The sequence below is a fragment of the Helobdella robusta genome (genome assembly GCF_000326865.2).
Source record: "Helobdella robusta unplaced genomic scaffold HELROscaffold_49, whole genome shotgun sequence".
NCBI lineage: Eukaryota > Metazoa > Annelida > Clitellata > Rhynchobdellida > Glossiphoniidae > Helobdella > Helobdella robusta.
The window spans coordinates 1,189,932-1,202,668 of NW_008705246.1; the positions used below are offsets into that span (position 1 = coordinate 1,189,932).

The 12,737-nt window shown below is 34.0% G+C and overlaps 3 protein-coding genes across 3 annotated transcripts; 2 read left to right on the forward strand and 1 right to left on the reverse strand.

Moving 5' to 3' along the window:
• Nucleotides 1-354: 354 nt before the first annotated feature.
• On the reverse strand, nucleotides 355-1,548 carry HELRODRAFT_178757 (hypothetical protein; the record flags this gene model as incomplete). Its single annotated transcript, XM_009026829.1, has 4 exons — nucleotides 355-817; nucleotides 871-980; nucleotides 1,314-1,418; nucleotides 1,468-1,548. 4 exons carry the CDS (start codon nucleotides 1,546-1,548, stop codon nucleotides 355-357), a joined length of 759 nt encoding a protein of 252 aa, XP_009025077.1.
• A 1,649-nt stretch (nucleotides 1,549-3,197) lies between these two features.
• Nucleotides 3,198-5,767, forward strand: HELRODRAFT_178758 (hypothetical protein; the record flags this gene model as incomplete). Its single annotated transcript, XM_009026830.1, has 7 exons — nucleotides 3,198-3,251; nucleotides 3,408-3,548; nucleotides 3,764-3,901; nucleotides 4,426-4,533; nucleotides 4,749-4,859; nucleotides 5,034-5,141; nucleotides 5,696-5,767. The coding sequence occupies 7 exons, from the start codon at nucleotides 3,198-3,200 to the stop codon at nucleotides 5,765-5,767; spliced, it is 732 nt and encodes a 243-aa protein (XP_009025078.1).
• A 274-nt stretch (nucleotides 5,768-6,041) lies between these two features.
• On the forward strand, nucleotides 6,042-7,269 carry HELRODRAFT_178759 (hypothetical protein; the record flags this gene model as incomplete). Its single annotated transcript, XM_009026831.1, has 3 exons — nucleotides 6,042-6,146; nucleotides 6,244-6,357; nucleotides 7,150-7,269. The coding sequence occupies 3 exons, from the start codon at nucleotides 6,042-6,044 to the stop codon at nucleotides 7,267-7,269; spliced, it is 339 nt and encodes a 112-aa protein (XP_009025079.1).
• Between the last annotated feature and the right edge of the window lie 5,468 nt (nucleotides 7,270-12,737).

Below are 12,737 nucleotides of genomic sequence, written 5' to 3' on the forward strand. Positions count from 1 at the left end.
TATTACGTTAAAGCATTTATATAAAATTTAACATCTTTTTTACTAAAATTTTATTTTAAAAATCGAGCTATGTTTTTAAAAAAGTGCTTTATTATTATTTGATTTTTTGGGACACGTTCGCTAATACACCATTCAAATGCCATTGCCAAATAACCTCTCAAATCAACTTCAATCCAACCAGTCAAAAAGGCTTTTATCATTGCCACTGAAACTTTGTCTGTAACCGCGTTCAAATGATTTCGCCAGGTGTTTACCTTTATTATAACCTGGCTTTTAAGATTTATCAAATGATATGCAACTGAAACTGTATCATGGCGATCGCTCATAAAATTGAGAATTTGAGTGTAACCTTCATTAGGACCATCCCCAAGATCCACAACTTTTGGCTAAGCCTCCACATTTTTCAACCAGGGCAACTTTTTTAAAAATTTGCTTTTTTGCAACTCGGGAAGTACAGATGACGCATGAGACCATGGCAGCATTTAACTTTTTTTGGTGTGTGTTTAATTGTGTTGTTCCTTTGAAAATTCCTATCTCTGTCACTGCATTCTTTTGCTGCTCAGAAATTTCTGACAGCCATTTGTCATCACTGGCCAGATATAGGTTTTCTTTGTTACTATTTGATGTAGCTAAATAGTGACAACACTGCATTCTACAATGGATAAGAAATGAACAGTTGCAAGATAGATGCAACACTGGTTTTTCTATAAATTCTGCTTTTCGAAATTCTATATATATTAACTCAAACGCAAATTTTGATAGCATTTCATAACAGTGATTTAAGCAGGTTGGCAAACCAGATGGTGTTTTCATCATCCTGTTGAATGCAGTGCGTGATACTGATGATGTTGATGATGCACTTCTGCCAACTGTAACAGCTTGCGAATTAATGATGGAATAGAGCTTTGAGACGTTTTAATTTCTAGTATATCATTGTCAAATTTTTCCTTCACGGGACAATACACCAGATGCTCCAGCAACTTAAAATTAAATAAATAAATAATATGAAGTGGTAAAATTTACTTTGCAGTTTTATCTATTTTATAATCATCACAAATTAAATTAACTACCTTGTGCAAGTGTTGATTGATATTCATTCTCCGTTTTTCCATTTCTTCTATAAATGATATCGACAAAGGTGCACATTAGCATTAAAGTATCAGCATTGATAGAATTTATTTCATCATAATCTTTTTCAACAATGAATATACTTATATTGCTGACATTATCAATGCTTAAAAAATATTTCTTGCCACTGAATGGTCTGTAACCGCATTCAAAAGATTTCGCCAGGTGTTTAACTTTATTATAACTTGGCTCATGTCATTGCCATTGAATGGTTTGTAACCGCTGTCAAATGATCTCGCTAGTTGTTTACCTTTATTATTACCCGGCTTATAAAGTTGGCATTGAATGGTCTGTAACCACATTCAAAAGAATTTGCCAGGTGTTTAACTTTATTATAACCTGGCTCCTGTCATTGCCATTGAATGGTTTGTAACCGCTGTCAAATGATCTCGCCAGATGTTTGCCTTTATTGTAACCCATCTTTTAAAATTCATCAAATGATAAGCAACTGAAGCTGTATCATGGCGATCGCTCATAAAATCGAGAACTTGAGCGTAACCCGCATTAAGACCTACCACGGACGTCATTTGCGCTTGATAGCAGCCGAGTACAAAATGTTTGAATTTGCAGTAACCTGTAAGTTATCGGTGATATCATCTTCTAACATACTGGCTGATTGTTTTTTTAATTGGATTTGTTTTTTGTACTAAGTACTGCGGTTTCGTTAGTGTGATTTGTAGTTTACTTTTTTGACTATTAATGTACAAAAATTTTTTAGGAGTAGGCCTAAATTGAAAAAACAAACAAAAAACCATCCTCTATCTCAACAACCATAATCTTTTTTAACACATAATATACCTTTATTGCTCACATTATCAATGTTTTAAAAATATTTCTTCATTTAATTGAACATTGTCAATTTTAGTTGAAAAATATTCTTTTTTTCCTTTACACTTATATTCTGTTATAATAACGTATATATAATTTTAATATAATAAAATCGTTGACGAAAATGTGCTAAACAATTTTTCAATTAGAAATCCTCACATTTTCAAATCTTATTTTATGTTTTTTTATATTACAAAATGTATTAAAAATTTATTTTAAATTTCGTTTATGAATAGACACACTTAAATGTTTCTAAGGAGTTGAAAGAAGCCTCGTAATTTATGTATGTATGTACACTGTATGGTATTACAAATACACGAGTCGTTTTTTGTTTGTTGCACAACTTTCAAATGGCGCACTATATAAAATTATAATAAAAATATATAATAATAATAATATTATTATTAATTTTATTATTAACTCATCAAACTTCCAACACACTCATTCATTCATTCACCATTCATTCATTTCTGTGCTAGTAAAATATTTTTAAAGCATTATTTTTCTCTCATCAAGTTAGTCCTTGATATTTTATTGGCTGAATATTTTTGATTAAAATATCACATTTATACTGGTTGGAGAGGGTTAACCTTTTATCGCTACAGATCATAAAATTTTTGCAACTATCGATTGACCATGAAGTTGTTGTTCATTGGAACTTTGTCCTATAGTCAAATCTTGAATTTTAACTGCTTTATCTTCTGTCATCCGCAACACGGATTCCAGATATTGTCTTTAGCTTTTGGTGTGCAAAAAATCTTTGGAAAGTATAAGTTCTACATCGGGGATATCTAGCTTGGCGATTTTTGGCTCTAGTCTTAGTAGCCAAGTAAAACCAACAGCACCCCAAACATTTTCAAATCTTGTGTTAAGTTGTTGCCAGCAGTCCTTGTAACAGGAGGGTTATAATTTTTCTTGATTATGATTATGGAAGACGATTCTGAAGACTTTGTCAAAGAAAATGAACACAACAACAAACAGGTCAGGTGTCCTAAAAATGAAGATGCAGAAGACTATTGTCATCTGGATTGAGAATATCTAGAGATATCACAAAGTAAGCAAGCTTCATGTTTTATTTATTTTTTTGCTCATTTGTTCAATTTAAAATTTAAAATTAATACAATTTATTTATAATAGGTCACTAACAATTCAACTTGCTATGTCCAAAGCATAATAATACTGCAACATGGTGGCAGAGGACTTGCCTCCTTGGGCACTCACATTGTGCATTGATTATGATTATGGAAGACGATTCTGAAGACTTTGTCAAAGAAAATGAACACAACAACAAACAGGTCAGGTGTCCTAAAAATGAAGATGCAGAAGACTATTGTCATCTGGACTGAGAATATCTAGAGATATCACAAAGTAAGCAAGCTTCATGTTTTATTTATTCTTTTGCTCATTTGTTCAATTTAAAATTTAAAATTAATACAATTTAATTATAATAGGCCACTAACAATTCAACTTGCTATGTCCAAAGCATAATAATACTGCAACATGGTGGCAGAGGACTTGCCTCCTTGGGCACTCACATTGTGCAAAAGCGATTTTCAAATCTTGTCCAAAACATACCTACAATTTATATTAAAGTATAACTTTTGCTGTTTTCAGTAATTAGTAAAACAAAAAAGGACATTTTATTTCTTTCATCATCATCATTGTTATGTTATAACTATTTCAAAACATTTAATTGAGAAAAAAATAAAATATCAATGTTATTAATTTAATAAATACTAAAATTGATTACTGTTTATGACCACTTATTCAGAGTTAGTAATGAAAAAGTCCTAAAATGAAAATGTAGAATGTGGCGAGGGTCGTCTTGGTGTTCTCCCCTACTGCTTCTTCCGTCGACACGCTCGTCTTCGCCGAACTTGATGTGAAATATCCCAAACAGTGGCGCTTCTTGAATTTGAAAATGCTCTGCAGATACTTTGGACCTGTAAATCTGAACGAACGAACGAACGAATCTGAACGAATTTGATTTACGGCATGAGGTTTAAAGGAAATTTATTCAGGCAACGATTCACTGAGTGAAAGTTCGATGACGCACCTGATTCCATGGATTGTTCAGTTGATGCTATCCATGAAGGCAAATAACCTACTTTTCAATCTGCACAGGCTGATTTGTCAACAAATGAAAAACTCAATCATCAAGGTGAAAATGTCCGCCATTCGAACAATCGAAGATGTTGCAATTGGAATGTGTAGCTCAAATGAACTGCTCCTTCCAGAAACAGCGCCCTACCTGAAATGTTGGAAGACGATTCTGAAGACTTTGTCAAAGAAAATGAACACAACAACAAACATGTCAGGTGTCCTAAAAATGAAGATGCAGAAGACTATTGTCATCTGGACTGAGAATATCTAGAGATATCACAAAGTAAGCAAGCTTCATGTTTTATTTATTCTTTTGCTCATTTGTTCAATTTAAAATTTAAAATTAATACAATTTATTTATAATAGGTCACTAACAATTCAACTTGCTACCACCCCATGCAGTTTTATGTCAGCAACGCAAAAATTCTTCTAACAGTTGAGGCATTCTCCAACATCAGTCTTGAGGCGGATCATGTTGCATCAGTTCTTCTTAAAATTTTCAATTTGACGTTATTTCTAAATGAATAAGAAAATAAGACAAACAGAAGAAAAATATGAGGTAGAAAAAAAATTTCTGTTGAACATTTAGAAAAAGTATCACCATTTGGTGCCAAAGCGTTGTGATTCTCTGTAATGTAGAAAAACTTCAAATATCAACGTAAAAGCAATTGATTAAATTACTGAACTAGAAACGAAATTTCTGGCAAATTAGGAGGGTCATAGAAATTCACTCAAACACACTCAACGAAATGTTTGATGTAAGAAAATTCATTAATCTTCTTTCAAAAGTAAACTACAAAGTTAGTGTTGAAGAACAGAAGAAAAATATAAAAGCAAAAAAAAATTCTGTTTGAAATTTGAAAAAGTCACCATTTGGTGACTTAGTAAGCTTGATAAAGCATTGCTGCAAAGAGATGATTCACAATTGACAAAATTGATTGATGTAGTTTTATCTGTTGAAAGATAACTTTCAGAAAATTCCAAAAAAAGTTGATGAAATTTTGCTTGACGGTTTCCGAGTGTTTGTCGATGCTGTAAAACACATTTCTCAACATAGATTGATTCCATTGTTCAAGCAGCTGGTTAGCTGTGATGTTGATGAATGTCTGTGGAAGTTGTTAATTTTGATAATTGAATCAAACGTCAGATGAATGAAGCGATGCTACAAAAGTTGATCTGGATGTTACAACAACAGATAAACAGATGCAGAATATTGCTTTTGATATCATTGCAGTTTCATTATAAGACTAAGCAGCTGAGACTTGGTTGAAAACAATGATCATACTGGGAAAGTTTCTTGATGGATTTATATCAGAGTCCTAGGAAAAAGTGATTCTTCGATAGCTGTTGTTGATTCAAGTATCAGAAATTTTTCTCAATTATGTAAAGAGTTTTTACTTAATTCCAATAAAATTATTTTATCGGCTGTTTCTGACAAAGATTTCGTAAGAGAATTCTTGTGTAACATGGATGTAAGTAAAGGATAGCAACAAGGAAATCGAAGTTTCTTTCAAAGAATTTGTTAATAATTTCATAATTCATATGCTGAACATAACAGGGCAACAAAAAAAAAACAACCTGCATCAGAGAAAATCTTTAAAAAGTGCTAATTTTCTCTTATTAAAATCATCTACAGCACAAGTTAGATGCAAAGGATTCAGTTGTGTTTCATGAACTTGAAAATGATCTGCAGATTGTTTGGACCTGAAAATAAATGACTTGACGTAGAATGAAAATATTTGCACTGATTCAATTCTCTTGTTCGTCATTTATCTGTCAGAAGTAACCTTCAGGCCAATGTTGCTGAAGCTGTTCAAGTCTTTAGACGACGATTGGTAACTTTTTACCATTTAGTTTTCAAATGATCTTAAAAATTAAGACATATTCAACATTTTTGTTAGCGTTCTTATAAAACAAATGGCAGATATTCTTGTTCAGCATGATACTACAAAGTTAACTGGTGATAATGCAACAGGTAAATTATGTGCGGCGAATGTTATTTGCATGACGTTGATTCGGGGACAGGGGATGCCCTGTTTAAGCCCTTAATTAGTCAAATGGAATACTATTCAGGCAATAACTTCACTGTATGAAGATTCGATGACGCACCTGACTCCATGAGTTGTTCAGCTGTTACTATCAATAAAGGACAATAACCAACAAATGAAAAACTCAAACTTCAAGGTGAGAATGTCCGCCATTCAAAGTGTTGCAGGTGGAATTGGTAGCTCATATGAACTGCATTTTCCAGAAACAGCACCCTACCTAGCTGAACTGTTGAAAGACGATTCTGAAGAGGTTGTCAAAGTGAACGTTTAAAAAAATTTCTTCAGAAAACCATTGATTATGAAACATTTTTTAGTTTTTTTTTCTTTTCATTTTGTATTTATTCCTTTCAATTTGTGATTTTTATTAATGAGCACGTTTATTTTATAGTTTATTATATGATAATATTAGTTTCTGTTGAAAATTTTTTAATGAAAATACAGTTTTTTAGTTTTACGTCCTACCTCGGGGAACCGGGACTCTGGACGCAAAACGAAGATTGATTGATTGATAGTTTTTGTTTCTTTCAAAAATTTGAATACTTGCTAAGCGCAATTGAGTAAAAAAGTGCCACCGCTGAAGATGGAGATGAATGCAAATAGGATGAATGTTGCAGTGTAAGGATTGGGCCGTAGGTAATGGGGGAACTTTAGATTTGTGGGGGTGATGCTTGTGTGTCCGGCTATCTCAATTACACTTAAAAGTGAAATGAGGCATTTTTGAGCGTTGAGCTGGAAAAAATTTTACGTTAGCTTTTATCAATTTAGTATCTGATCGGTAATGAGGCCTGTCCCTGTCTTCCGTCATCGGGTTCCAGTGCGCAATGATTCTTTCTAGCGTTTCCACGTACTCTCTCATGCTTTTTGTGTTTTTTATTAGCTATCTGGATTTTAATAATAATTTTATTAGCAAACAGTAATTAAAGTAATTTATTTGTGGGTGTATGTGTGCGTGTTTATATGTGTGCGTGTGCATGTATATGTGTGTAGGGGTGAGCACGTGAACTTGACACACACCACGATTAAATTTTAATAACGCGATCAGATGGACGATCAGATAAGCGGACGAAACTGGACGGCGGACAAATTTGGAATATTCAAAATATTTTATTGGAGATATTTGATTAGAAGCAATCTTGTCATTCAATTGAATGGCGCCAGATAACATTAAACAATCCCCTCCCCTAACAATACGACTCCATTGATATTGATCTATTCGGCGTTTCTAAGAGCGCCATAGATAGAAAAATTGATTGACTTGTAGAAAATGATTAGTGGGGCGATTAAAATATCTTTAATTGAAAGCCGAAACACCTAACATCAACAAATATGAAGGGCGTAATATAAATGATTTTTTTTCTTTTTTACAGTTCTCCCGTTAGTACCTCAGGTGTATCGGCAACAGTCAGACAGTCTATGCTGCAAATCACTTGAATCAACCCATCTCTTTTTCCATGCATTGAGCCTGATAAGCGTGGAGCTTTTCGTAGTCGAACCTAGTCACTGCATTTTCAGCGCCACTTACTCATTGTTTCAGCATATTTGACTAGCTGTTTCTAAAATTTAACCTTATTTTGTTGTCGTGGTGGGTTTAAAATAGGTTTTCAGTGAAAATTTTGAAAATTTTTCTACAGATTTCCTCTAATTTAGTCTTAGCACTAGCCAAACGTTCCATCGGGGTTGGGCTTTAACTGTGTGTTGTTGTGAATAAGGCCAGTCCTCGGTGACATATTATTTTATAATAGTTTCATTCATCATATTCTTAACTAATCGTGACATTTTTCTCCGAATTAAATGTAAATCTGAAATATTTGTCTTATTGAAGAGAGACAATGCTTCTAAAATCTGAAGTCTATACGTAAAAGCTCTTTAAAGATGCAAGTTCAATGGTACAATGCAGTCAATGAATGTGGTTAGTGACAAGAAGCAAGAAAATATCGCAGACATTTCATCAACTCAACTAAAATATACTCCAATGATTTTGCATTATAAATAGACAAAAATACACCAAATATTCATCCTAGTTTGTGGAAATACGCTAACATAATTTTTAAACTGGAGCAACTTGTGCAAATGTATTTATAGAGGAATGTCTAATGTGTTTGCATTACCATTACTTCAATTCAATCTCTTCCTAAGAATATTTTAGAGACAGCTGGTCAAATATGCTGAAACAATGAATGAGTGAGTAAGTGGGCGAGTGAGTGGGTGCGTGAATAAATAAAAGAATGATTGAAGGAACGTGTGAGTGAATGAATGTACGTGCAAGTTTCCTGGATAAATATGGTGACGATGATGATGACTAGGGGATAATGGTGAAGATCATTTGGATGATGATGATAATGACGATGATTGGGTGATGATGAAGACGGAGATGGTTAGGGATACCATGATAAGAATGATGAAATTGGTGAAATAAATGTGGGGATAAAAAAGGTGATGATACATAGAGGGGAGTGAGTGAGATTGATGATCGGGTTTGCGATGGTGTTGTGTTGACGATCGTAGTTCAGCACAGATGGTGGGTGGTAGCTTTCACCACAATGGTGTTGATGCAACGATAATTTAAGTGAAGTTTTTATGGGGGTGGCGATAATACGGATATGTTCACAATTGAACATCCCACAAACAATTGCTGTCACAAAAAACTCTTCTAATGTGAACACAGATCGCCGATGTTGCTATTCAGCACGTGGTTCACCGGTTTCTCTTTTTTTTCTCTAACTCTTGAAAAATGTCTAAAAAATTTTACACTGTTTTTTAATAAAGTTATAAAAAAAAAGGTAAACATCTCTCGCTTAAAACTAAACTGCATCATGTGCTGGCAGTGAATAAATTGGCTATGGTGGAACGATACAGTTACATGTTCATGTTTGCATTTCAAACATGTTTGCGTTTCAAACTTGTTTCCATTTCAAATAAAACTTGCTCAAAGGATTTCTGGAAACAAGACCTATTGGATATTGTAATTCATCCCCTGGTGTGCAGTGCATCATGCGGTTCCTCTCCTCTCCTCTTTACCTTCCTTCCTACCCTACCTCTTTTTCTCTTTCTCTCTCTCTCTCTCTCTCTCTCTCTTTCTCCATTTCTCTTTCTCTCCATTCTTATCTCTCTCTTTCTCTCTCCACCCTTCTCTCTCTCTCTCTCTCTCTCTCTCTCTCTCTCTCTTTCTGGTCCTTCCTTTCGCTGGTTCGTCCCAAAGTTGAATGTTCCCAGCACCACCACACGCTGTTTTGGAGCTTTACACAATGGTAATTTATGAAATTTATAGAAACGACTGAATGTTGAATGAATGAATGAATAAATGAATGAATGAATGAATGAATGAATGAATGAATGAATGAACAATGAACGAACGAACGAACGAACGAACGAACGAACGAACGAATAAATGAATGAATGATGATTGAACGAACAAACAAAAGGAAAATAGAAAGTAAAAGAATAAGAACGTAAGAATGAATGAATGATGTTAAGATCCATATATCAATAACTCCTTCTCGGATCATTGACAATTTACGACATAAGCAATTTTCCTTCTGAATTCATCTCGATAAAACCAGCACCCGGTCTGCTGTTGTTTTTCTGCTATTGCTCTGTTGTTGTTGTTCATGTTTTTGTTGTCGTTTATATTGTGTTGTGTATGTTGTTGCAGTTTGTGTTGTGTTGTTTATTTTCTGTTGTTGTTCTTTACGTTGTTGTTCATGTTTTTGTTGTCGTTTATATTGTGTTGGTTATGCTGTTGTTGTTTGTGTTGTCGTCGTTGTTGTTTATTTTGTGTTGCGTTGTTGTTTTTGTAGTTGTTTATGTTGTGTTGTTTCTGTTTATGTTGCGTTGTGGTGTATATTTTGTTGTTGTTCATGTTGCGCTGTTGTTTACATTTTGTTGTTGTTTGTTGTTGTTTATGTTGTGTTTGTTGTTGTTGTTTATATTGTTGCTGTTTAGATTGTTTGGTGTGCAGTTGTTTACGTTGTTGTACTGTAGTAGTCTATGTTATTGTTTGTGTTGCTGTTTGTTGTTGTTGTTTGTGTTGTAAATTTCTGGGCAATTTTCATGTGGTGAAAACTTAGACGGTGCAATTTAAATCACGGACACAACACATGCCAGTGCAATTTTTCCTACCTATACCTGTCTATGTAGTCTGGAGTTTAATTTGAAACATTGAAAGAAGTGTAGTCGGCATTGTTGGAAAATTAATTTGAAAATATGAGTAGCTAAATAAATAAAAATTGTGAAACAAATTTAATGTGTTTTTATGACAATAAAAAACAAAGAAATATTTATAGAGAAAGCGTTTTCAAGGAACAAATGAAATATAATGTATTTTTCTATGTGTGTGTGTGTGCGCGCGCGCGCGCGTGTGTGTGTGTGTGTGGATTGCATGTAATAATTATAAATAATAATAAATAAATTATATATGCTAATATGGCAAAAGAGTTGATGTTTTTTGCTATCACAAAAAATATGAAATACAAAGATAATTTAATACTTTTAGCAGGATGCTGGCCAATGATAAAAATAATTTTTTACAATAATGCAAGCACCAAAGAACATTAATTTTTATAGCGCTTGCTTCTGTCGTTGTGATGAAAAATTCGTTGGAGGCTTGCAAGCGAAGAATTGTTTGTTCTTTGGTCTTCTCATTACGTCTTTTATCGGCTGCTTATTCTCTGTGTGTTGTTGTTAGTATTGGGTTGTTTTTGTTGTTGATTATTGATTTTATTGTTGTAGTTAACATTGTTATTGTTGTTGGTGTCGTCTTGAGTGAGTTGTTTTAATGTGTTTGTTTTAATGTTATGTTATTGTTGATGATCTTTTGTTGTTTAAAAAGTAGTTTCGTTGTTGTTGGGTGGGATATGTCTCTGTTGTTACGTTATGCATTTTGTGACACACCAGCCGGTTGGTAATTTTTTAACACTGTGTTGATGTTATTGTGGCTTGGCGTTCATCTTGCTATTTGATATTTTTTCGCTGATGTTTTGAGCAGCTGGAACATTTTTTGTTATTGAGACAGAAACATTAGTGGTAGCAGAAGCAGCAGTAGTAGCAGCAGTAGTAGCAGCAGCAGTAGCAGCAGCAGCAGCAGCAGTAGTAGCAGTAGTAGAAGCAGTACTCAGCACCTTGTTTGAGAACAATTTATCTGCAGCGGTCGTCAGTGATGCAATAATTGGCATGCATAAATTGACAGGCGGATGCACTTGATTTATTGCTTAATTAGGCATTCAACTCGCATACATTAGACTGACGCTACTGCTGTTCCTCTCTTTGCTTGCTCGCTTCCTTGCATAAATAAACAAAAAATAAATACAAATATATATTTATGTGATATTTATAAACACACGAACGAATAAAGAAACACACACACGCACGCACGTACGCACGTACACACAAACAGATATTGATACATATTTGTGTAGGTTCGTATATTTTTAATGAAGAATGTTAGCCGATATACAAAATTGACAATTGATAGCAGCTCAAGAGGTAGTTTCTTTTTATAAGTAAATAAATAGTGAAGTTAGATTGTAAGAGTATAACTATCACTGTGTAACAGCAAGGCTGGTGCAAGTAACTTAAGTAGTCAAATTCTGGGGTTACTGGAACAATGAAATGAGGATGGGATGGTCTTTCAAGGTTGGTTCACTTCAAATGCGTGTGCTCTAGTGATAGCTTACTTCATATCTTATATTTTGTCGGTGGAGTGTTTGAAAAGTTGTCTAAACCAGCCTAATGGGAAACTTTTGCTGAATCAATTTTTGTAAAATTTGAGGTGGTCATCAGATGAGGAAGATTGGAATAAAAATGAGGAGAGATAAAATTTCGATAAGTTTGCTTTTAGTTGTTATGGTCTTCGCACTTTCTTAAAAGTCGACAAATAAACGATAAACCATAAATTTATTCGTAACTATAAAGGGAACATGTTACAGAATCAAAATAAGCTAAACGAGAGTAACTGATAAGTAACTGAAAAAGATTTGAGTAAGAAATAACCGCGGCAGAAAAATTTATGAGGAAAGCGGGCTAACGTTCCTTTAGTTGTGCAAATAAATAATCAAAAGCCAGCAATTCCTAAACAAACTCTGGCGAAAAGGTATGACCTGAGGCCAGTGATGAAAATGTTCGCCGTTGAAGTTATTAGAAAAAAATTCTACTACCAATTTCGTGCTTATGTGTGTGTGTGTATGTGTGTGTATGTATGTTTGTGAGAACTTGTACGGCGCTATATAAACTCTACATATATATATGTGTGTGTGTGTATGTTATGTGTGTGTGTGTGTGTGTGTGTGTGTGTGTGTGTGTGTGTGTGTGTGTGTGTGTGTGTACTTTCGTTGTTTAGTGCAGTTGTTTGTTGTAAGTTGTTGAAGTGTTATTTGTTGCAACGATATGGTATAGCAAAACAACATTAACGTGATGCCAACTGCGGCTCAACTGTCTTGTACAACAACAACTAATAACACTGAAGTTTATGAAAAACTGGAATAAACAAATCTGCATCTACCACCAGATCATCATCATAAACAACAACATCAACGCCCGCAACAACAACGACAACAACATCAACGGCATCAACAACAACAACAGCAACAACCACATCAACATCAACAACACCAACAAGGACAACAACATCAACAG